The sequence below is a fragment of the Lepisma saccharinum genome, chromosome 25 (genome assembly GCF_977018435.1).
Source record: "Lepisma saccharinum chromosome 25, izLepSacc3.1, whole genome shotgun sequence".
Lineage (NCBI taxonomy): Eukaryota > Metazoa > Arthropoda > Insecta > Zygentoma > Lepismatidae > Lepisma > Lepisma saccharinum.
Window position 1 is genome coordinate 57,229,393 of NC_139253.1, and position 24,989 is coordinate 57,254,381.

At 39.8% G+C, this 24,989-nt stretch overlaps 1 protein-coding gene across 1 annotated transcript in view; it reads right to left on the minus strand.

Annotated features, from left to right (window-relative positions):
- The window catches only part of LOC145978825 (clavesin-1-like), a 170,052-nt gene that overhangs the window by 53,375 nt on the left and 91,688 nt on the right, over positions 1-24,989 (minus strand). Inside the window, exons 5-6 of the mRNA XM_083111695.1 lie at positions 22,654-22,847; positions 9,731-9,841 (exon numbers count right to left, since the gene is read on the minus strand). Of these exons, the coding sequence (XP_082967821.1) occupies positions 9,731-9,841; positions 22,654-22,847 (305 nt within the window). The remainder of the gene's footprint in view (positions 1-9,730; positions 9,842-22,653; positions 22,848-24,989) is intronic.

A 24,989-nucleotide genomic window follows, 5' to 3' on the forward strand; every position in this document is an offset into this window, starting at 1 on the left:
TGTTATTTATATAGAATTTCTTGGGTGTGAATACAAAACTCAAGAATTCAATCTACTCTGAATAGAATTTCAGGTATGTTATTTATATAGAATTTCTCGGGGGTGATTACAAAAATCAAAATTCAACTTAACGTGAATATAATTTCCAGGTATGTTATTTTATATAGAATTTCTCGGGGTGATTACAAAAATTAAAATTCAACTTAACGTGAATATAATTTCCAGGTATGTTATTTATATAGAATTTCTCGGGGTGATTACAAAACTCAAAATTCAACTTAACGTGAATATAATTTCCAGGTATCTTATTTTATATAGAATTTCTCGGGGTGATTACAAAAAATCAAAATTCAACTTAACGTGAATATAATTTCCAGGTATGTTATTTTATATAGAATTTTCTCGGGGCGATTACAAAACTCAAAATCCGAGACAGTTCATTTTTAACGTGTTCATATTTGAAAAAAAATGCAAGATACGCCTTGGATATTTCAACCAATCCACTTTACTAGATTGGGGAAACTCTAACTATTGTTATTTGGAACCTTTAACCTTTTTTGGTGACGTAGAGTACGCGTAGAGAGGTTAAGGTTTAGTGTGTCGGTCGAGTCTCGGTGTCTCATACCAAAATAAACATAGGTCGTCATGGAACAAAAAAAAATGTTCCGAAAATTTTCTAAGTCCATCGTTAAAAAATCTTAAATTGCAAATATCTCGAAAATGGTAAGAGTTATCGAAAAAATATATCGAAAAACACCCCCATACGGCATCGTTAGATGCCCCCTGTCGATTTTGGAGGTGTAGAATACGTATACCAAGTTTTGGTGGTCCTGGGGTCAAGGGGTAAGAAGTTAGCCCACCCCCTCGCAGAAACTTTGATCACTCGTAACTTTTGAACGAATAGTCGTAGAGAGGTCGGGTTTAGTGCGTCGGTCGAGTCTCGGCGTCCTCTGTCCACCCATACCAAAATAAACATAGGTCGTCATGGAACCATTTTTTTTTCATCAATCCAGCGTTAAAAAAAATCTTAGGACAAAAAAAAACCTACAAAGACAGAGACATGGACATAGACATTACATATAGACATAGACAACTTAACCTAACTTAACCGGGAACACGAGCCCGGGGACAGGGATAGGACCCCGGGAACAGGAGCCCAGGGACAAGGGGAAAGGGACCCCGGGAACACGAGCCCAGTGACAGGAATAGGACCCCGGGGACAGGGGTCCAGGGACAGGGGGGACCCCCGAGGGCAGGGGGTGGTCACTCCACCGCAGCAGTGGTTGAACGCAGCTAATGATCGAATATTGTTTCCAATGTGCTTTGGATACATACATGAACACCTTATACAGGGTGTTTCTAAAGGTCGTTTACAACGCTTGGGAGGTGATTCATCACACGAAAACAAGCAAAAAGTCTAAGTTCCATTTTTACGACTGAGGCTTCGTTTCCGAGATAGGAGCCTCGCAAAAGGTGACAAAGTGATCGTCACACCTAACTGGGACGAATACTATAACAGATAGAGAGGCGGTTCCAAGGGAATCATAAAGGAATCGTATGTGCTCAGTCCGGAAGTCACTATGAAAAGTTCACTGCACGCATGCGCAATGGAGTCCTCAAAGGAATTGGGGATTTCCAGCAAGAACAATACATGGAAAGGGTATGTAACGCAGCAAGAAGGACCGTGACAATGAGAAATGCGTTAAAGACAACACATCCCGACCTCAAACATCAAAACATGAGCACCGAACACAAAATCCGAAAAGTTGAGCACGGTTGCATACCCCAGTTACACGCGAGGAATGAACGAATCATGTCATGTGGCATACGAGAGACACATTACTCCACCAGGAGGAGGGAAAGAAAAACACATTATCAGGTGATTGCGACAACGTGTATTTTTACACGCGACAACTACGTAATATCCCCCCCCCCCACACACACAACAAACAACAAATGCTACAATGTCTTATGCACAGACAGTGCGTGTCACTGTACACCAACTGAAGATGTCATTTTCACCACACAAAGGGGGTGGGGAGCAATACCAAAAGTGTTCGCACGCGATCATTGTGACGTAAAAGAGACCAGTTTTGGAAGCGCTGCACAGGCAAGTCTGGCTCTCGTAGTCTACGTTTGACCTTCATGACTGCTGTTCCCGCGAGAGGAGCTCGAAGGGTTGGTTCTCTCCGGCAGTCGTTCCAGTCGTGTTGCAGGTGCTGGGATATGATCAGCAGTTCGCTCTAGGTTGTCATACGCATTGAAGAGTACTAGTATGTTGTATTGAAAGAAGTTGACGTGGTGGAGTGGACAAGTCAAGTATCGCAACAATTGGTCTGTGGTGTTCGTACGGTGATACGGCCAATTTGTGCAGTGTGCCAGTGTTAAACAAAAACAATACTTTGCAGTTCCAGCTCCCTATTACACAGATGGCTGCGTATACGACCCAGCAGCTAGCAGACATGCATCTCATGTATGGGGAGGCACGTGGTAATAGCCGCGAGGCAAGGCGTCTTTATGGAGAACGCTTTCCACATAGACCTTTACCGTCTCACACCTTCTTTCAGGTAGTGGACAATCGACTGCGTGAAACAGGGTCAGTGTTACCACCGCGGCAAGAAGTTGGAAGACCCCGAAGTGTACGCACACATCAGTTTGCAGAAGATGTGTTAACAGCGGTCGCAGAACATCCTGGAACTAGTACGCGCGTGCTCGCTCGGGCACGAAACACGTCTCATGTGAATGTTTGGCGAGTGTTGTCAGAGGAAGGAATGCACCATTTTCAACTGCAGAAAGTACAAGAACTGTTACCTCGTGAATTTCGCCCTCGTATGGAGTTTTGCCAATGGTTGTTGCATCATCTGGACACAAACCCTCACTTCGGGGCAAACGAATTGTGGACAGATGAAGCCATTTTCACCAGAATTGATGTCTTCAATAGTAGAAACAGTCATGTATGGGACTTCGACAACCCACATGCACTTTTTGTGGCCCATCACCAGCACAGGTTTTCAGTGAATGTGTTGTGCGGGATAGTACATGATCATTTAATTGGACCATACATTCTCCCTGTTCGCCTGAATGGTCGCACGTATCATGCATTTCTTAGTGACGTTCTGCCTGAACTGTTGGAGACCGTACCTTTGGCACTGCGGCAAGAAATGTGGTACCAACGCGATGGTGCACCAGCTCATATCGATTGTAATGTACGACATTTCCTGCATGACGTGTTTCGCAATAGGTTCATTGGTAGGGATGAGCCTGTGCCTTGGCCACCGAGGTCGCCAGATCTCAACCCTCTCGATTTTTTCTTCTGGGGAGAAATGAAAACCCTCGTATACGACACACCTGTCACATCAGCTGAGGACCTCGTTGTCGCATCAACGTCGCCGCCGCGACGGTAGCAGATACATCTGGCTTGTTTGCTCGTACTCGACAATCCTTGAAATGTTGCTGTCATCTCTGCGTAGAAGTGAATGGCAGACATTTTGAAAACCGTCTGTGATTATTGCCCTCGGCAAATCTCAGTGAGAACACTCTTGGTATTGCTCCCCACCCCCTTTGTGTGGTGAAAGTGACATCTTCAGTTGGTGTACAGTGACACGGACTGTCTGTGCGTAAGATATTGTAGCATTTGTTGTTTGTTGTGTGTGTGGGGGGGGATATTACGTAGTTGTCGCGTGTAAAAATACACGTTGTCGCAATCACCTGATAATGTGTTTTTCTTTCCCTCCTCCTGGTGGAGTAATGTGTCTCTCGTATGCCACATGACATGATTCGTTCATTCCTCGCGTGTAACTGGGGTATGCAACCGTGCTCAACTTTTCGGATTTTGTGTTCGGTGCTCATGTTTTGATGTTTGAGGTCGGGATGTGTTGTCTTTAACGCATTTCTCATTGTCACGGTCCTTCTTGCTGCGTTACATACCCTTTCCATGTATTGTTCTTGCTGGAAATCCCCAATTCCTTTGAGGACTCCATTGCGCATGCGTGCAGTGAACTTTTCATAGTGACTTCCGGACTGAGCACATACGATTCCTTTATGATTCCCTTGGAACCGCCTCTCTATCTGTGATAGTATTCGTCCCAGTTAGGTGTGACGTTTACTTTGTCACCTTTTGCGAGGCTCCTATCTCGGAAACGAAGCCTCAGTCGTAAAAATGGAACTTAGACTTTTTGCTTGTTTTCGTGTGAGGAATCACCTCCCAAGCGTTGTAAACGACCTTTAGAAACACCCTGTATATATATCAAGAACAACATATACATTAAACAACCCCGTTCAGAATCCGTAGACTCAACACAGAGAAGTAAATATACACACTGTTAAAGACTCCTAGACACGCTGAAAAACTTTCGACCACGACCGGGTTCGAACCTTTAGGCCACACGTAGAACGATGACAAGAACGAGTGAACGCCTTAACACGCACGGCTACGGAGGAGAACCGAGAGAGGTCGTGTAAAATTGTTCTTATATACCCAACAAAGCTCAGAAACTATCATACGCGAGAGCTATATTTTGCAACAACTATAATTACCCAACACTAGCAACAAGAACAAAAAAAATATATCAATTACTTGTATAATATTAATTAGTAACTTTAGATAATATTAATTATTAGTTTTCAGTTGTAATTAATTTTAAAAAACAACTAATAACATGTTAGGTGATGATAACCATGTGCAAAATGCATTGAATTTCTTTTTTTTTTTACACACAAACAAAGCACCACTTAGTTCACAGAACCTCTAAGAGATGGCAGATAGTTACATGGTTCTAGTTAGGATGATGATTTTTGGGTTGTTGGATTGGGGTGAAGAAGACTATTTGTTGTAGTGACCACAGTATTGTTTTTTTTTGTTTTGTGTGTGTTTTCTGTTCTCTTCCGAGAATTAATATAGGTTGTCATAGAATCCTCCAATTCATGACTTAGGAAAAATCGAAAATGGCGACCGGAAGTGAGGTTATCTTGGAAACGATAAGACTTAGGAAAAATCTGTTTGCGGATTCATCATGTACACCTATACGTGAGAAAAAGTATGAATAGAACCTATGTTCGGAAATCCAAAATGGCGACCGGAAGTGAGGTTATCTTGGAAACGGTAAGACTTAGGAAAAATCTGTTTGCGGTTCATCACGTACACCTATACGTGAGAAAAAAATAAATAGAACCTGTGCTCGGAAATCCAATATGGCGACCGGAAGTGGGGTTATCTTGGAAACGGTAAGACTTAGCAAGAATCTGTTTGGTGATTCGTCACGTACACCTATACGTGAGAAAAAGTATGAATAGAACCTATGCTCGGAAATCCAAAATGGCGACCGGAAGTGGGATTATCTTGGAAACGGTAAGACTTAGCAAGAATCTGTTTGCGGATTCGTCATGTACGCCTATATGTGAGTAAAATATGAATAGAACCTATGTTCGGAAATCGAAAATGGCGACCGGAAGTGGGGTTATCTTGGAAACGGTAAGACTTAGGAAAAATCTGTTTGGGGATTCATCATGTACACCTATATGTGAGTAAAATATGAATGGAACCTGTGCTCGGAAATCCAAAATGGCGACCGGAAGTGGGGTTATCTTGGAAACGGTAAGACTTAGGAAAAATCTGTTTGCGGATTCGACGACTGCAAGATCAAGAACGTTTATCTCAAGAATGGCAGGAACAAAGTGTTCCCGCGCGAGAATTACAACCTCGACATGACCAAAGATGATTATCTCAAACTTTACGAAGCGTATTCTGCTTACAAACGCGTGACCGAGGGAAACGTCGACATGTACTACACTCCCAGCGAATTCAAAATCCGCAGGCCGATGTTCGTCATCAATATCACAAAAAGGAAGCAGGTGATGGTCAACGATCGAACCAACATCAAGGTCGTCTGCGAGTTCCACGACGCACTGCCTGCCGATACTCTGTGCAGCGTCATCCTGATTGCAGAAAAGTCCTTCGCGTACGACGTGAAGAACGAGAGGGTCACGGAGCAGTTTTAAAAAATTCGTTAAAAAAATTGCCACATACTAAAAAAAAAAATCAACATCCAACACATTTTAGGTTATATAAAATTTGTGAAAACCTTAAAATACTGAAATATTAAAACAAACAGAGTCCAATGTAAGTTAGTTCGGTGCGTAAATAAAAAAAATGATAGGTTAAGTTATATCACTTAGGAGCGTAAAAAAATTAAAAAGTCGTAAGAAAAAAAGATAGGTTAAGTTATATCACGTAAGATCGTGATATACCTACCAAGTATGAGTGGGAAAAAAAGGAAAATTTTACTAAAACATCGCTAAACGCTAAAACATCGACAAAAAATTGTCAAAATATTTTCAAAAAGTGATATTCAATTGATAAAAAAAAGAGGCTAAAAGACGATACCTACTAAGTATGGCGTAGAAACGCTCAAATTACACTACTTGTAGCCTATATGAAAACGAAGTATACGGTAGAATGCATGTTATTAATAATAATTGCTTTAAAAAAGGCAAGAACGCACCAAGTGCAGAGACACCTAGTGTACGATTTTGCACCAGAAGAGAAGAATATTATCCCCACCGCCACCCCTGCCTAGCAAGGGATCACTGCCGGCCGAAAGGATAATTGTTAGGTTCTCCCAGAGGTCCTCTACCAGAACTGATAGGATAATAATTCCTAATGGATGTCGTGTGCCGCCAATATTTTAACACGTTTGTATTGATTTTTGAGTTTCCAATTTTGTTTTGGAAATGTACCTCAGAGGTTTTTCCTTCTTCATAATGTAGCCATAGGCTATTTGACCTAAAGCGTAACGGATTTGTCTGAACTAGGAACAACGCGGGCCAGTAATTACAGATTGAAGCGGTTTTGAACTACTATTTGCTTTTATTACGGGGTTTCGAACCTCAGATCCTTTGATAATTGCTTATAAACAGCAGGATTTACGTAAAATTAACCATATTTTTGATTCTATGTCCAATATTTCACAATTGTTCACGTATCTTTACGATATTTTAACGATTCAAGCAAAAGTTTCTATTGCAATTTGGACACGCAAAGAGATTTTGTCTACTTTTATCTGCTTATTCTACAAGTTTACTATTATTTTTTACTCAAATAACACTATTTATACTATTCAGGCAACATTTGTTACTACATTTTGCACTTACAAACAGATTTTTTCAAACTTTTTACTTATTATTTTACAAGTTTAGGCTTATTTTTACCCAAATAACACAATTTCTCCTATTCTAGCAAGAGTCATTGTTACAATTTGCACTCGCAAAGAGATTTTTTTCAACTTCATTTATTAATTTTTCTATTTATTGCGTTTTGTATCTTATACTTACTAATTTTAACTTAGAGTTTTTTATTTAAATAATTTCTATAATCACTAAGGAAGAAGGACTCTTGACTAAATGTTAAGCCAGACATATATATTATTTCTATTATTATTAGTATTATTATTGTTGTTGTTTTTTAGGGTTTTCTGATTTCTACTATGCTATCTTTGGTTTACTTCGTAGGAAAGTTTGTTTATTTTAGAGTTTCCTCGGTTTTTTCTTACTGTTAGGGTAGGTAAAGTTTCCTAAATATATGAATAGGGTTCCACATATTCTTGTTCTTGAATGTTTTTGATATGATGTGATCAGCACAACTCTCCAAGTACTGCATGTTTCCATTCTATTGAGGTTTAGTAATTCCTAGAGCCACTTTTTGCATGAGAGAAAGATTGAAAATTTCGATCTCAGATAACCCACATCCATGTGTCAGAGTATTTTCGAGTATATTTTAGACTTATTATGTGCCACAGGAATATCATTGCTTGCTTAATTTTTAAGTATATTACGCTGTTATTGTGTTTTTAGCTATTGCTTACTAGATAATCTATACGAAGTTTTTAATATTTGTACACTTTGCACTTATACGAGGTCAAACTTTTACTGTAACTAAAATTATTATGTGTCTATGAGGACTGAAATCCCTTTACCAAGGGGACTATAACTGGACATGTATTAATATTGTTTATTTGTTGCCCTTAAATATAACAATATAATGACAAATCACAGGACAAGACGATGCTAGCAGATGACTACGTGGCTCTTAAATCCACCTGCCAAACTTTTCTTACCATGCTATTTAACCTTATAGTATTTGATTCAGGGTAATTTTCAAGTATTGCTGACTTTCATGAGTGATAGACTTAACATCAGGGGTTATTTGTATCTGTTATATCATTCGAGTCTTATTTTTACTACAATCAGGACTAAATTCCACTGACTGAAGCTTAAAGCTTAGGCTCTAAAGGGGCAATTTAACACGTATAGTGACATTTCATAGGACAGTATGTACCTTACAGAGGCTTGTAGGAGGCATAGGAACACACGTCAGAGCCTTATTAGACTGCAAGAAGCACTAACAAGTACTTGTAATTAACTTATGTTTCTTATAATTAACAAACTAAACTAATTACTTTGACATGTTACAAACCTTATTTTTTTTACTATTTCCTATTCTATCAGGTTCTATATTGCTGTTTTCATCAATTTATGTAAGAGCACACTCTGGTAAATACACACATATTCTCTGTTTTTACACACACACTTACACACTTATACGAACATGACGTTTTTCAATATTTTACTATGAAGTTTGCACCGTCGCTATTCAAACAAGGACAGGCAATGTAGTATTTATGAGTATTAGTAAGCCCAAAGTGCTGTTTTTTGGTGTCCAAGTTCAGATGACAACTGAGCTGAGAGACTGCTATGTGCTTTTTTTCATGGGATTGCATGTGAACCGTATGCATATTGAGCACTATTGAGTGTGTATGCTTCCAAGTTTTGCTGTTATTTTCCTATAATTATACGAGACTGTAGAGAGTTCTCCCTTTTCAAGCAGTTTTCTTTCATTGATTGGATACTTTTTCGGAACTTAGCAGTTTATTATGTGATGAAGCAGATTGTTGTAGAATATTTTACATAGTCTTTTCAGATATTGAGTGTCTTCTGTAATGGTAGTAATTATCTTTCCCTCTTGTGTTGTTGTTCTTGTGTAACTTTCCTATTTTCGGTCAAGTTGCAGTACTTACAATAATAGGTATTGACTTATTGTTCTAAGAAGCTTCCCTGAATAATCATTTGCATGATGCCCTATACTCCAGGCTACAATTTGTTCTAAGTGCTTTCTTTTGAAGCCTTAGTATTCTGGTAGTACAGTATTATTAACGTAGAGGTAAATAAGTTCGTAAAAATACCGGGTGTTTCAACAGACACGCCGTGATTTCAAATGACCCAAAAAAATATTTAGTATATTCACAGTAATAATTTGTATATGTTATTATTGACAAAAGTCTAAAATTTAATTTAATTTATTTTTTATCTGTGTTTGTCAGATGTTTGTAGTACAGTAGTACAGTATTGGAGGACAGGAGTATTTCACTCCAGCAGAAGATTCAGTCGGTGACCTGGTTTATTGAGTCACGCTCTCTTGTTTCTGTCCAACGACGGTTCCGGCTGGAGAATATATGTCCTGGTCTTCGTCGGAAACGTTGTCCAATTAGTCAGAAATGCTTCCAGCAAGACAGAGCTAATTCTAATGAACATTGCATATATACCTTTCCAAAAAAGCTTTGCAACTATGTATACCTTCTGCTGTATATATATATATATATATATATATATATATATATATATATATATATATATGATGTATATCTATATATTTATGTTTACAGAAACATGTACTCACCTTTTCTAGGGACGATGTTGACAGAAATGGTTTGATTAATCGAAATGCCAGATGGAAGTACAGAGGTGTATTCACAATATGGAACTCTTTGAAGTGGATAGGAAATACATCCTGAAAGTTGACAAAGTAAGATATAAAAATTAATGCATAATATATATGTATCAAATTGATTAGAAAATATTCACAGCTTTACTAGAGTCTTAAATATCCTGTCACTGTGTTTTATAAACCCTGGGTTTTATATGTCCCAACGGTAGAAGCTTCTCATGGAGATTTTTTTCCGAGGCGAGCCTCAGCCACTGGGCGGGTCACTGGTACCGGATAGCGAAAGGCCGCCAGATATGGTGGTTAGCTGAGAATAAAGCACCAAATAAGCAGTCCCTAACTGAGGCGGCAGTGTTATCAGGGTCTGGGGAGGATGATTTCTGGCAGGACCATCCTCATAAAATACTAGAAAAGCCAAATGACAACACTGTAACATGCAAGAAAGTGACGCCGCTGCCTTGCAGGGAGGGGAGGGATCCTCAAATGCTAAGGGAAGGATACCCTAACAGAAAACCAAAGGGGTGGGAGGAACTCTGTAGGTATTGTTAAGCCAGTCCTGCAAAGGGAAAATACCCCTGATAGAAAATTCGGTCCTGCAGAGTGGGAGTTGGACGTAGGGATCACAGCCCTACGCCATAAAAAGCGCCTTGTTCAGAAATCAATAGAGCAATGCCGGAAGTAATTGCGAATAAGGTAATGAATAAGATATATGATTGGATACTACCTACTTGGAATGTAAGAACTATATATAGAGCTGGTGCACTGAAAAATCTAACAAATGAACTTAATAAATATAGAAAACATATTGCAGCTCTCCAAGAGATGAGATGGAAAGGAAGTGACATCTTTGAAAATGATGACTATGTGATCTTCTACAGAGGCAGCATGGAAGCAAATGACTTTGGAACTGCTTTTGCGATGCAAAAGGTAAAGCAGCTTGTTATCAACTTTCAAGCAGTAAATAAACGTATGTGCTGTCTGAGGAAGAAGGGAAAATTCTTTAATCGAAAATTTATTTCTGTGCATGCACCCACGGAAGAGAAGGAAGAAAATGTTAAGAAAGCGTTTTATGCAAAGATAGAAGCTACATATCAAAGAGCCCATAAACATGTCATCAAGATTATTATGGTAGAACTAAATGCTAAAGTAGGGAAGGACATTGAGTGTAGAAATGTTGGAAGTCACAGTCTACACGATGAATCAAATGGTATTGACTTAAGGCTAATTGACTTTGCCATTACAAATGATTTCAAAATAAACAGCACAACTTTCCCACACAAGAACATTCACAAGGAAAAATGGGTATCTCATGATGGCTCAACAAAAAATCAGATTTACCATGCTTTCATTGATATGAGACCTGCATCTGACATAACAGATGTAAGGAAAGGTAGAGGTGCAAATGTCGACTCGGACCATGTTATGATAAAAATCAAATACCACCCAAGGATATCAAAAATTGCAAAGAAGATAGGAGAAAGGAATATCAAATATGATCATGAAAAAAGAAAAAACATTGTTATTGCCAGATAATATAGAGACGTAGCATAGAACAACAACTAGAAATGAGAGAGACTGATGAAAACGATACAGTAGACAGATTGTGGCTAAACATCAGGCAGAGTATTCAAGTAGCAACAGACGACACTCTTGGTAAGACGAAGCAACGCAAGAGAAATGAATGGTTTGATGAGGATTGTAAGCAGGTCTTGGATGAACGCAATGAAGCAAGAAAACAAATGCTATGCAGAGAAACTAGAACACGTAAAAAAATAACGTGAAGCTCGGAGAAATGCTTGTAAAATTTTACTAATGAAGAAAGAGATATATGAATAGAATATACTGGAAGAGATGCAAAGAATGTACTTCAGACATGAAGCTAGGAAATTTTATGAGGGAATGAGGAGAATATAAAGGGATTATCAGCCTAGAACGGTAGCATCTCGAGGCAAAACTGGGAACTTGTGTGGAGAAGAAGTGATAGAACGCTGTAGAGAGTATTTCAATGAACCATTGCATAGACCCACCCACAAGTAGAAATGAAATACAATGTAAGCAATATTCTGGTTAATTAACCAACAGTAGGCACAAAAAACAACAACTAATCAGAAATGTAAAGAATATTAGCGCTCCTGGTGAGAATAATATCACTGCAGAGATAATAATTAAAGATTGCATGACATTCTGGAAGTCGATCTATAAAGTTGTAATCATGATTTGAAAAAACAGAAAAAAATGCCTGAAGAATGGTGCATAGGACTATATGCCCCATTCATAAAAAAGGAAGTAAACTGAAGTGCAAAAACTACAGGGGAATAACGTTAGTCTCAGTAATACAAAATTGTTTCCAATGTTCTGGCTGGGAGATGAACGGTATACATCAAGGAGGCTAAAAGGAGAATATCAATGTTGGTTTAGGCAAGGACGCTTCACCAAGGATCTCCACCCTTAGACAAATTTTGGAGAAAGCATTGAATATAATAACAACAATGCACCAATTGTACGTAGACTTTAAACAAGCCTTTCATAATATAAATAGATTCCAAATATATAAGATAATGAAAGAATTTGAAATACCAGACAAATTAGTAAATTTAACTAAAATGACTCTTATAAACACACTTAATATAGTTGAAATTAAAACAATCTCTCAGAACTGGAGTTCGACAACCAGATGATCTTCCAGCAGCGCTCTTTATATTATGTCTAGAAAAGGTCATACGAAAAGTAAAAATCCGACCTGTAGGTACATTTTTCAATAGAATGAACTAGTGCTTTTCCTATGCAGATGACATATCTGTTTTGGGGAGAAGTCAAAGCTCTGTTGAGGAGGTTATGTTGGCAATTGAAGAAGCAGCTAACAAAGTCCGATAAAATGTAATGAAGACAAAATACATGCGACTGATAGGTAACCCTTCTCGGGTCAGAGAATTAACGATTGATGACAAGATTATGAAGAAGTGGAAACCTCCAAATATCTGGGATCATTAATGACACAACAAAATAACATAGAACTTGATATCAAAGATAAAAATTCAGCAGGCAACAAATGCCTCCATGCCTTTGTGGATATATTTCGAAAGAAACAACTATCAAGGGTATCTAAGACACTGATCCGACCAACAATACTGTATGGAAGTGAAACGTGAGTACTCACGGAGATATTGTCATTAATGAAGATCACTTTAGAAAGGAAAATACTACGAAAAATACACTGACCAAAATATGATGTTGAAGGATGGAGAATACTTTATAATCATGAAGGAATTTTATAAATCTTATAGCTGAAATCAAGGCAAGGGGATTGAGCTGGGCAGGACATCCTATTAAAATGAATGATGACAAAGTAGAAAATATAGTATTCTCCATAAAATCTGAAGGCAGAAGAAGATGAGGGCGATCTAGGATACGATGGATAGATGATGTGGAGAGAGACATCAGAACGCTGAGAGATAAGGAGATGGAGAAAAATGCGCAAGATAGACAAGAATGGGCTGGCGTTGTTGAATAGGAGAAGGCTATACTACAACGACTGTAATCCGAAAGGAGGAGGAGGAGGTTTTACATTTGAAACTATACCAACATCAACTATTTCCAGTATGTTATAATTTATTTAATTATCTGTTTATGTAATACCTCACATCGAATGGTACAGATAAACCGGAGTACTGTTATTCCATTTTATAACAATAGCTACATAGAAATAGAAAGAAATCAAATTAAGAATCCAGGGAGAGACTTATATATCACATTTTTTGTTTTCAAAGTAGAGCAAATTCAAACTCTGGGGACTCGTTACTTCTCTCTTGCAGACCATTTAAAAAGTTTAACATTTATAAAGACATGTCGAATATTTTCGTCTCCACAGTTACATCATACATGACTACACTGACGAAGATATTTGAAGCCATCGAATGCATAACGTCGAAATAATTGGACATATCTCCTGAACTCTTCAAATGCAAACACGCTCACAACATGATAAGCATCGAGATAAACATAAAGTGAGATAGGGAAAGGGAGAGGCTGGGTTGCTGAAAACTGTGTTGAGTTCAGTATACACTTACAGCACATTCGGTTTACCCTGAGCTCTAGCATGCTCCAAGCTGCAAAGGTTTGTCGTCTGCGAAACACGTCACGTGACTCAAAAGAACAGTGTTGCAATTCGCTGAAGTTACAATTATACTAGACATGAAAGTGGCACAGGCTATATGCTGTTGTTTCATTAAAAGAAGGTCGGTATTTCTACTGCAACCATTTTTTGTTGTCTTCTTCTTTTAAGAGAACCAAACCCTTCTAGGTTAACCAAACAACCACAGAAACAATAGCTAACCCAAAAAACTAACAGCTAATGGCAATGCTTGAAACAGTTGTAGCAGCAATCACTACCAAATATTACTAACGAATCTAAACTATGTAATGATGCGATCATTACTGGATCATTTTTATGTTATAAATTGTGTATGTCTATGTATTCCTGTACGTTTGAGTTCTTGGCCGTTGGGGAGCGGTAAGTTTCCAGTAACGGTTTAGGTCATTAGAGGGGCCAAAAAAGGAAGGGAAGGGAGCAGTCGGCCTCAGATGTTTTGGTGCAATACGGCGAGGTAAAGAGGCGTCTCTTCTCTATGGGGCGAAACGAAGACTTTTTTTGATAATATGAATAGGCGGATACTTTAACTTTCTTTCTTTCTTTTAATACACACACTTGCTCTTTTCACATTATTCCAATAGTTTATTTCATGTGGGAAACCGGGTACACAACAAACATACCTTCAGCCACCTTTTTTGGTACTGAGTACGCGAGTCTACACTCTCTCTTCGGGAAGGGGGGCAGGGTACACCGGAATGTAATTTTGTGAATAACGGCCAAGAATTAACTTCTGTAAATATAATATGAATAAACCTATATATATCTAAAAGGAAATGGGCGTTAAGCTATAATTTGAAGAAGTACGTGCTATTGCCTAAACTAGCATCCACAGAACTTCAGGTACTGCAAGTTTTGAACGTCGGGAGAAGGATTCAAAAATGTATGGTAATGTATATTGTGTATGTTATTGAGAATCAGCTTAAAAGCACAAACTATACCGTTACATACTGGGGGCTCAGAGTCGGGATATTCTTTTTGTGAGAAGTACTGAAGGCATATGTTATTGCGAAGTGGAAAGAAAGTAACAGAAGACAAAATGGCAATTCAAATAGACAGGGAGCTCATTGGCAAGTTGCTAGGCAATGCGAACTTGGAAGGAAGGCCTGAGAAAGATATTGTTGGGGAACTTGAGATACTTTCTCTAAACCTTACGCAAGGAACTTCGGCAAGGACGGGCGAGGAGAAAATGAACAAAATCTTGGAAAAAAGCAACATTAACATTCCGATATTTAAGGGAAACGTCGGCGATGTAAGTCCACACGATTATTTGTAAGAATTACGCAATTATCAGGAAATCATGGAAATTGGGGATACTTTTATCTTAAATACAATCTTGCCGCTTTCGTTGAAGGAAGTCGCGGCAGATTGGTTCAGATTTTCGAGACCTTTCGGCACTTTTAGGGAATTCGAGAAGGCTTTTCTTGAGGAATACGTTAGTGTCGATTATGATTCGGAAATAGCAAGGATCATTCAGAACAATTACTAGTCACCAGACCAGTCTCTCCTTGCATTTATTCGACACACCAGGAAGCTTTTTGCAATGAGGGAAAAACGTGGGACAGAAGACGAGATCATTCCGCAGGTTTTGAAATTTTCCCATCCTAAATTCAGAGCACACTTGTACAACAGAACCTTCGTAACAATCAAAGATTTGGAAACCCATTCTATGGACATTCAAAAGAGACTGTATTTAGAAGCCCTGTACTATTGTCCAGAACTAAGAGACAGCAATTTACTCTTAGTGTCCGCCGCGTCGACTTCAGGGAGTGGCACGAAGTAATTAGCAGCCGCAGGGGCAACGAAACTCTTCGGCAGCGTGAGGACAGAAGTATCAATGAAAACCATAAATCCTGGACTGGTCAACCCTCTATGCTTTTCCGGGAATGTTGGGACCCCGTCGAGAGCAGAAGAACCTACGAAGAGAAGGGGGGTCCGTTGTTTTCAGTGTAACGGTCTTGACCACAAAGCCGCCATGTATACTGCTCCAAAAAACTCGTTAGGCCCAAACAGGGTGACACCGCCATCGTAGCAGGCGCTGCGTGGAAGAAAAACAAAGGGGGAGTAGGAAGATACGCAACTGCAGGAATTTCACTTCTGGCGACAAAGAGCCGTTAGTCTCCTTTAAAATCAATGGAAATGACTTCTTCCTATTCGTACACACAGGGGACTCTGTGAGTACTGTAAATTTTGAGATCGCAAAACAACTGGAAAAACAAGGAAATAAGATTAACAATAAACGTATTAATATTTCTTTGGCAGTAGGCTCTGTACAATCATGTGGGGAAATGTATCTTACTGTGCACTTGAATGGGGTGAAACTTAGGCATAAATTCGTCCTTTTGCGCGATTGTTTCAAGGGATTCATTGCAGGTCGTGGGTTCATAAGGCAAGCCGGATTATCTCTGCACTTGAAAGAGGGAGGCTAAAGCTTTGCAGACATGGACGTCATCTATTTGTTTTCTGCGGAGAAGAGGGAAGCGGGGATGAGTCTTCCGATTCTGCAGGGGGTAACGTCGACTGTGGAGGCTGAAGCTGGTGCAACCGCGACGGTAACCGCGACCATAGGAAAAATTGAAACATCTGATGCAACAACCGCGACGATGGGATATTGCCAAACACGTCCCGAAATAGCAGAATTGATTGAGCGTGCAGAATGCTCACCAGAAGTAAAAAAAGAATTTAGCAGATATTTTAAACATATACAGTAGCGTCTTTTCTGAAAAACCTGACGTTACACACATCTTACAGCACAAAATAGAACTAACCGATAGGACACCATTCTATTCTAAGCTTCGTATTTTGACTCCAATAAAGCAGGAAATAATGGATAACTGTATCGATGAGCTGTTAGCTGGGGGTTTCATTGAGCCCTGCAAATCTAATTACATTAATTCACCGTTGTTAATCAAGAAAGGGGATAAATGCAAGGTGATCCTGGATCCTTGAGAGACAAACGCAGTAACAAAGAAATCTAGGAATGAAGTCCCGGATATGTTTGAATATTTGAGTAAATTAGGCAAGGCTAGATATTTCTGTCAATTAGATTTGCTAAACTCTTTTGGCCAGCTTTTATTGGAAGAAAATTCACGCCAATACACGGCTTTTAACACTTCACGAGGAATGTTTCGCTATTTGAGATGTTTCTATGGATTGAGCATGATTCCTAACACACTGGCGAAACTGGTGAATATTGTCCTTGGAGAGCTGCAGGGTGTCTCATGCATTGCATTTTAATATGTCATTTTGGTCTATGGAGAAACGGAGTTAGAATTGTTGCTCGCGCTGAAAGAGGTTTTGGAGAGAATGCACAAGGCCAACTTAACTGTTTCACCATCGAAGTCTCAACTTTTCACTTCAGAAGTTGATTACCTGAATTTCAGAATTTCTCACAAGCAAGTGATGTGCCACCCATCCAAGATTGAGTATTTGGACCAGATAAGTTCTCCGAAGAATGTGAAGCAACTCCAGAGCGTTTTATGATTCTTCGGATTTCTGAAAGGTCACATTAGCCACATGTCAGAGTTGACGAGTCCTCTCACTGACATGTTACGCAAGGGAGTTCGTTTTCGGTGGACGGATGTTCACGAAGAGTGCCTGACCAAACTGAAGGAAGCTGTAAAGAATAACGTTTTTCTGTACATTCCCGTACTGAACGAGCCGTTCGTTATCTACAGCGACGCGAGCGATAACTGCGCCCGTTTCTTACTAGGACAGAGGGACCAAGGAGGGAAACTGCATATTGTATCCTTTGGAAGTAAAAAGTTCTCACAGGCCCAGAAAAACTACAGCACAATGCACAAAGATTTCCTCGCTTTGCTCCTTGCAGTCGAGACTTTCGACAAGTACATCTGCCACGCTCCGGCAGTGGAAGCTTTTACTGACCACAGTGCGCTGACCACGATATTCAGTACTGAAAACAAGATCGCAAAGATGTCAAGGTGGACCGCTCGTCTCTCGCGCTACCCTCTGCTCATCAAATACGTGAAAGGAGAGCTAAATCTGGTAGACTTTCTATCGAGAAATGAAGTATGCAACACTCATCCGTCTGAGTACTACAGGTTGCCCGCAGCGCAGGAAACATTCCCCCTGGAAGATGAAAATGATGAAGGTTACGTAAAATTCGAGATGGAAGACGGAGTTGTGATCGATTCGTCAGATATTGTACAGAAACCAGTTGCTGACCTCAGTGCTTTGTGCACTATACAAAGCGCGAAGCAAATAAAGAAGAAACGACGAGAAAATTTGCTTCGATGGATCACTACCCAAGGTTCGTCTCTCTAAAAGTGAAAAGATGCAGGGCTTTTCATTGTTGCCTTTCTCCGTGGCCGAGGGGAATGAAGAACACGAACCGCTGGATCCGAGCAGGCTTCTGGACACTACTTCAATCATTTCAGAGCAAATGAAAGATACATTTCTTGCAGACTTAGTGAAGACTGTTAGAAACGAGGAGGTGGAAGGAACGAAGAAGCACAAGGAAAAGTTAAAGACACTGGCCAAATCTTCGTATTTCGACGATGATGGAATCCTTAGGAGAAATTTGCCTGCAGAAAAGTACAAAGAGAAAGGAACTGGTAAAATATGGGCACATCTTTCTCTACGTGCGCAAATTCTTATGTCTTAGCATGATAGTGCATTCGCTTCTCACCCTGTAAGATTGAAAATTTTAGCAAAGTTCAGAGAACAATACACGTGGCTAGGCCTAACAAAAGACGTTATTCAATACTGTAAGTCGTGCCAACCATTCTGTGTATTTAAAGGCGACACGACTAAGAAGCAAGGCTTCATGGCAAGTTATAAGGAAACAGAAGTTGGCAAGAACTTATACTGTGACATTCTGGGACCAGTCGTTCGTTCGAAAAAGGGAAATTTCCAATACGTTCTAGTATGCGTTGATAGCTTTAGCAGATTTACTATCTTGCGCCCTCTTCGCATTGTGACTGCGAAATCTGTGCTAGAACAATTACTGGATATATTCTCGATCCATGGATTCTACCCGAGAATCTCCACTGATAATCAAAGCATTTTCAATTCCAGAATGTGGAAACAGATGATGAAGATGTTTGATTCCAAGCAGATCAGAATTTCTCCATATCGCCCGCAGGGAAATGTCGCAGAATGCTACGTAAAGGCAACTAAACGTGCTCTTTCCACACTAATTTCGTCGCACAACGAGTAGGCCTCATCGTTACCGCACGTGCAGTTTACATTGAATTCACAAGTTTGCAACACGACCAGCATATTTGCATTTTGGACGTTCTGTGAGGGGTCCTTTCGAGAAGGCCAGGGACGCTTTGCCTCTAGGACCTGAAATCAGGCAGGAGGACATCTTGGAATTCGTGGAGGAAACGAAATTCAGGATAGAAGAGGCCAACAAGATAGCTTGCAGCAATCAAGAGCGCATGCATAATACACAGAAGAAAGTATATGATAAGAAACGCCGCAAGTGCACGTTTAAGGTGCGGGAGAAAAGTTGGCTTAAGGAAAATCCTCTCTCTGTTAAGGCCTGCTAAGTAACCTGTAAATTCTCGGGGAAGTTCTCTGGACCACACGCAATTGTGGAGCAAACCTCGGCAAATTCTTTCAAACTAACACACAACGAGAACGGAAGAATATTGAGAGCCAACAGTGATCAGTTAAAACCTCATTCTTCGCCGCCTGACTTTGCGATGAAAGTAGCCGGGCAAAATGCAGCAAAGGGAGGGCACGTATCTTCTCCAGAAGACGAGAATGAAGATGTACCCCAGATGCGTTACAAGCTGAGAAACAGATTCTGATCTAATTTCAAAAGGGGATTTTTGTAAATATTGTATATACGGATTTATCTACCTTTCATTTCTTTATTTTCTGTCTTTCATTTCTTTTCTCTCTCTGATACCCCACACACTACTCGTGCAAACGTTTCGTTCCGCAATCACCTTTGCCGCGGAAGTAACGCAAACATTTAGTGCATATTTTAAACTCTCTTTTCGTCAAGGTCCCAGTTCTGTGACGAGAGAGCTCAGTCTTAGCGGGGAGCGTGTCAGGTCGAGCTACGACGACGGGGGCCACGTGGTGAAATCCAAAGAGGCAAGATGGAAGACCACCCCGCAGAGGTACCAGCCGCGATCTTGTACAACACCGGACAAACGGTAGTCTTTAACCTTTCGCCGCGCAAATACATAAGTTTGTACTCGTCTCCTTACCGCGTAGATACAATAAAATGTTTAAGATTCCGAATTTGCCTGTCAAGAAACGTACAGTTTCGACGTCCTGCGCCCCGGAAAGATACACCGGAATTGGGTTGGTGTTAACTTGCCAGGTTACCGAAGGGCGAAAGAATCGACCGTCCAGACAAGAGGAAGAAGATCAGCGGAAGTACAGGGAGTCGAATCCGGCACGCTTGGGACATTCCAGAGAGGAAATTCTTCAATGGGACCTCACCTTACAACATTTTCTCTGGGTACAGGAAGGCATGCCTGAGAGAAGCTGCGCTAGTAGTATAGACACGCCATCTCCATCTGCGGGTCCTACGATTTGGCGGGACTCGAACCAGGTAGTGGACCAGGGCGCCGCAACGTCTAAACAGAAAACGAAGAGGGAAGTCGACGAATCCCAGGAAGATACCTTGGTTCTTGACACCGACACAGAGTTCGAAGACGAGCCATCCCTGCCCCTGACCCCAGGAAAGTCTATCCCTTGGGCAGAAATAGGAGTGCTTCAGAAGTACGGAGAGACTGCAGTGAGTGCCCGCAGGAAGCTGTTCTGATCTTCAGCAACGAAGGAACGACATCCAGGTATGTGAAGTGATGTGCTGTGCGTCGGACCAAGTGATATATGTTAAGTGTGGGACTTCCGAAAGCTTCATGTGAACATTGACTGTGAATTTCGGGTGAACTGTTCAGTGAACAGAAGCTGCGAACAAGGAGGGACTATGTAATGATGCGATCATTACTGGATCATTTTTATGTTATAAATTGTGTATGTCTATGTATTCCTGTACGTTTGAGTTCTTGGCCGTTGGGGAGCGGTAAGTTTCCAGTAACGGTTTAGGTCATTAGAGGGGCCAAAAAAGGAAGGGAAGGGAGCAGTCGGCCTCAGATGTTTTGGTGCAATACGGCGAGGTAAAGAGGCGTCTCTTCTCTATGGGGCGAAACGAAGACTTTTCTTGATAATATGAATAGGCGGATACTTTAACTTTCTTTCTTTCTTTTAATACACACACTTGCTCTTTTCACATTATTCCAATAGTTTATTTCTTGTGGGAAACCGGGTACACAACACACATACCTTCAGCCACCTTTTTTGGTACTGAGGGTTATATTTTTTTATACTCGTGGAGCCAGTGGCTACGCGAGTCTACACTCTCTCTTCGGGAAGGGGGGACAGGGTACACCGGAATATAATTTTGTGAATAACGGCCAAGAATTAACTTCTGTAAATATAATATGAATAAACCTATATATATCTAAAAGGAAATGGGCGTTAAGCTATAATTTGAAGAAGTACGTGCTATTGTCTAAACTAGCATCCACAGAACTTCAGGTACTGCAAGTTTTGAACGTCGGGAGAAGGATTCAAAAATGTATGGTAATGTATATTGTGTATGTTGCTGAGAATCAGCTTAAAAGCACAAACTATACCGTTACAACTAGGACGCTTTACTTTATGATCGTGAAATTCGTTAATTATTCTAGGAGTAACACACTAGTGAAATTCGTCCACGCATTTTAAAATGGCTCTCTTCTGCGTGTTTTCACAGGCTCTACAAATCCCTTCCCAGCTACTATGTTGCGAATATTTTCTTATACGATGCATTTGAAAGAACTTACTGATACGCCACTAGCCGAGGAAACACACTTTTGTACTTGGTTAACATTCAACGCAAGACCACTGTCAGCTTCTTTCTTCATAACCTTATGCACGTTATGAAAATTTCTCTGCTCTGCGTATTACTTTCCTTCCTCCAATAATCTTTCCGGTTATCACCTCAGCTTCCGTTGAATAAACAAAAACCTTAATCAACACAGGTCAACAATCACCTTCCTCGTAATAACAAGATCCCCGGAGAAGAAGAGGAAGGGAGGGAGAATGCCTCTTTCACCGACACAAAGAATCCTCTGATATTCTTTTTCTTCTATCACCTTCTCAAACTGTCGAATTTGGTTGTCTGCATGTGTTTTATTAACGTTTAAATTTCTTCCTTTCTTTTTTTTTTTTTTAAAAAAAAATATGTCTCTAAACTCAGATTATGTTATATTGTTAAGGCAGTTAGCAACTCTGATCTTAGTGGAACTTTCGCATCGTCGCGATGAGAGGCAGGCTCAAGCAGGCCAGATGAATGGCCTTGTACATAGACCCTTTCGGCGAAACATTACGAATAGTGACCTTTGAAGTTTGTGAACCCTCTCCCCCTATTTCCTCATGATATCATCACCCCACCTGCAAACCAAAACTAACTACAGGCCTAAGTTCGGAATTAGAGAGACAATGAAAAATATTATCACTTCTTACAACAAAATTACTATTGTAATGGACAATATATTCCCTTAATGGTCACAACAACATCTACACTACATACATCTTCTTTAAAATATGAACTTTTTATTTTTTTAATCAAGCAATTCATCAACTTCACTCCTTTACGTATATGAGATTGTAGGTGAATGAAAGACAAGGACGATACAATAAAAGAAACCAAATATTCATGCATATACAATAAGGGAAATTCCAAATAGGGGAATCATCTTACCTGAAACACACTAGAGAATACTTTGACGAATTTGAACGTCATTTGTCTGAGGTGAGAAAGCCCAATGTTTGCACAGTCGAAAACAAATACACATCCTCCAACTTGGGTCGTTTGGTCGAACAACAAACAGTCGAAGGAGTTAAACATAGCTCTCCACATTTGCTCCACTGAGAATACTGAAAAGTCGTAATTTCCTGAAAGAGAGAAGAAAACTGGTTAACCAAAGGTGAAATATGTTTCGTGGGATCGCAGTAAAAAATTAGAAAAAATAAGGTCAATTTATCACCTGGAAAATGAAAATTGATCTTTGAGGTTATGGAAAAATACTGACTCGATTACTGAAAAAAGAGGCTTGAATGGCACCGTGTTGTCGCAAAAATGTTAGAGGTTCCATATAAACTTGGGAGTAAAATATGCTAAACAAATATAACCAAATTAGATTTTTGGATAAATAAAACTGGAAATAAGGATATGCATTAGGCTTATATGCACTGCTAATATCTGTCCTTTCATGTTGCATTCAATTATGGTAATGAAATGTGATAGCAGAAAACGTTTAAAATACTGTTGCATGCGCCATTCAGTAATGATTTTCATGCAATGTTCCAATTTTGCTTATCATTTTAGTGCAGAATTATCACTTGATCGCAAATTGGACAGGTAATTACTCGATACGTATTTTACGAACATTACTAGTAAATTACTAGCTTTACAGAAACCGTTTTAGTTTAGGGTAAAGGGGCGGACAGATGGCGCGTCACGTGTCTCGCATACAAGGAGCAGGCCGTTGGCGCCACTTTTCCACAGTTTTGAAGAAGAGACAACAGGACGAACGAATGATTAATCAGATAGGAGAAAAAATACAATTCTTTGACGTTATCAGGACATAGCTGGTAGGTGAAATAAATTTATTACCACTATTTTGTAAGCATCATAGATCTCACATAGAACGCAATTGAGAAATTTTCAAACGCAATTTCGGGAAGCTTGTCTATTTCACTTGTATACTTGTTTTGTATATTGAGGTCAGTGTTGCCATCTGGTGAGGTTCTTTGAAAACATTTATCTCGACGTTGTGGGGTAAGATGACGCAATGTTGAGTGGAACAGATGGCGGCGTCTTTTATATTTACATGAAAGTTTAGAATATCCGTAATCTACTACGGAGTCTGATACTATTGTTTCATAACTCATAAACCAAATGTTCTACTCGTTTCATTACCTCAGCCTTTACTCTATCCACTTTTTTCCAGATATGCCAAGAACGCACCAGAGATCAACGGAACGCGCATCTTCCACGGAGGAAGACATCAGAAAGCTGCACAGCGTATGATTAACGAGAAGATGAATAACTGCTCTGCGTGTGGAAGAGTGAAAAAAATGGAACTACGGAAGAAGATGTGAGGCACAAAACTGTTATATTCAGATCGCATTCCCACTGCGCCATCTGTCCCATCCAGGTGGGACAGATGGCTAAATGCTACTATTTTATTTCGCGCATATTGTCGCTACATGGTGATAGAGAACTTAGACATCGTAGATTTTTATTGTTCCTCCAGAACTGAAAAATGATATAAAGTACATTGAAAATAATTAAAAACATAAATAAACAGCTTTTTTGCGTTGACTGAAAATATGCGCCATCTTGTCCCCCCTTTAGGATATGTGTGCAAAAAATCTCTTCTTTAATTTATTCAAATATATTTTACCAATAACATTTCGCTGAACTCAAATAATGAATTGCATTCTGATGCTGTATAAAAATACATTATGTTGTGTATTACGCAATATCGCTTTGAATTTATTTTTCTTTAATAACCAAAAGAATCCGTTGGTTTTTACTGAGTCGCGTTCTCTTCTACCTGCCGGTGTCGAGAGGTTACAGAGAGCTCTCCAGACGTTTCTGTCCAAAGCCTTTTCCTGTGCCTCTTTCCATCTTATGCTTCGTTTCTCCAAAATCACTTTGACACTCATATTCCATGTCTTTCTTGGTCTCTTCTTCCTTCTGGACGTGCTTCCCTTATCTGCTTTGGCAGTCTCGTCTCACTCATTCTACTCAAATGACCGAACCATCTGAGTTGATTACGTTCACCTGTTTCTTGTAGTGGCTGAGCATTTAAAGATTGTCGAATGGTTTGATTCCTTATCCGATCTTTCCTGGTTTTCCCACTTATTCTTCGAAGGTGCCTCATTTCCATTGTTTGTACACTTTGCAGGTGTTTTCCAGTCATTGTCCAATTTTCATTGCTATATGTAAGTGTTGGTATATAAATTGTTTTATATACAGTGAATTTTGTTTGGGTAGATATTTCTTGTTTGCCTATAAATCCTCGGTTT